General features: G+C 55.0%; 1 protein-coding gene across 1 annotated transcript; it reads left to right on the top strand.

Annotated features, from left to right (window-relative positions):
* Window positions 1-51: 51 nt before the first annotated feature.
* On the top strand, window positions 52-596 carry LOC118159020 (transcription activator BRG1-like). The gene is made up of 3 exons (XM_035313667.1): window positions 52-224; window positions 340-427; window positions 462-596. Exons 1-3 carry the CDS (start codon window positions 127-129, stop codon window positions 594-596), a joined length of 321 nt encoding a protein of 106 aa, XP_035169558.1. The 5' UTR covers window positions 52-126.
* The last annotated feature ends 565 nt before the right edge of the window (window positions 597-1,161 follow it).

Here is a 1,161-nt window from a genome sequence, read left to right as displayed (position 1 = left end):
GTCCCTGCCGCGTGGCGCCGGGGTTTTTTTTTCACCCCTTCTCTCTCCTTTTCCCCGCAGATCAAGGGCTTGGAGTGGCTGGTGTCCTTGTACAACAACAACCTGAACGGCATCCTGGCGGACGAGATGGGCCTGGGCAAAACGATCCAGACCATCGCTTTAATCACATACCTCATGGAGCACAAGCGGATCAACGGCCCCTTCCTCATCATAGTACCTCTCTCGTAAGCGCCCGTCCCAGCCTGCCGGGCCCAGAACCCTGCTCCCAGGCCTGCCCTGTGATTTTTCCCTCGGTTTTCCGGGTTTTTACCCTTTTTCCTTTTTTTTTTTTCCCCCCAGAACCCTGTCGAATTGGGCGTACGAGTTTGACAAGTGGGCTCCTTCTGTGGTGAAGGTCTCCTACAAGGCAAGTAGAGGCTTTGTTTTTGTGAGCATTCTTCGGGTGCCAGCTCGCCTTTCGCCCCCCCTGGCGGGACGACGTTGCCGTTATCCGGAGGGACCTGGGACGCTTCCCCGGCCCCGGAAAACGAGTCCCCTTCCTGGCTTTTGTTCCTTGGTGCCAGAAGGGATCCAGCTGCACACACGGGGCCGCCTGACCGCTACCGGGACGTCGTCCCACACCGATAACGGCTTCTCCCACCACCCTTCATTTCCCAGGGCTTTGTTGCTCTCCTTTCCAGGACGTGGAGGCACTGGAGGCTCTCCTTTTCCAGGACTTTGTGGCTCTCTTTTCCAGGACTTTGTGGCTCCTTTTTCCAGGACTTTGCTCTCCTTCCCAGGACATGGGCGCTCCCTTTCCCAGGCCTTTATTGCTCTCCTTTTCCAGGACTTCGTGGCTCCCTTTTTTCCAGGATTCTGTGGCTCTCCTATTTTCCAGGACGTTGTGGCTCCCTTTATCCAGGACGTTGTGGCTCCCTTTATCCAGGACTTTGTGGCTCTCCTTTTTTTCCAGGACATTGTGACTCTCTTTTTTTCCAGGACTTTGTTGCTCTCCTTCCCAGGACGTGGGAGCTCTCTTCTTCCAGGACATTGTGGCTCTCCTTTTCCAGGACTTTGTGGCTCCCTTTTTTTTCCAGGACTTGGTTGCTCTCTTTCCCCAGACGTTGTGGCTCTTTTTTCCCAGGATGTTGTGGCTCCTTTTTTCCCAGGATATTGTGGCTC

This window comes from Oxyura jamaicensis, unplaced genomic scaffold (assembly GCF_011077185.1).
Source record: "Oxyura jamaicensis isolate SHBP4307 breed ruddy duck unplaced genomic scaffold, BPBGC_Ojam_1.0 oxyUn_random_OJ65252, whole genome shotgun sequence".
Lineage (NCBI taxonomy): Eukaryota > Metazoa > Chordata > Aves > Anseriformes > Anatidae > Oxyura > Oxyura jamaicensis.
This window is presented reverse-complemented; position numbering and strand designations above follow the sequence as displayed.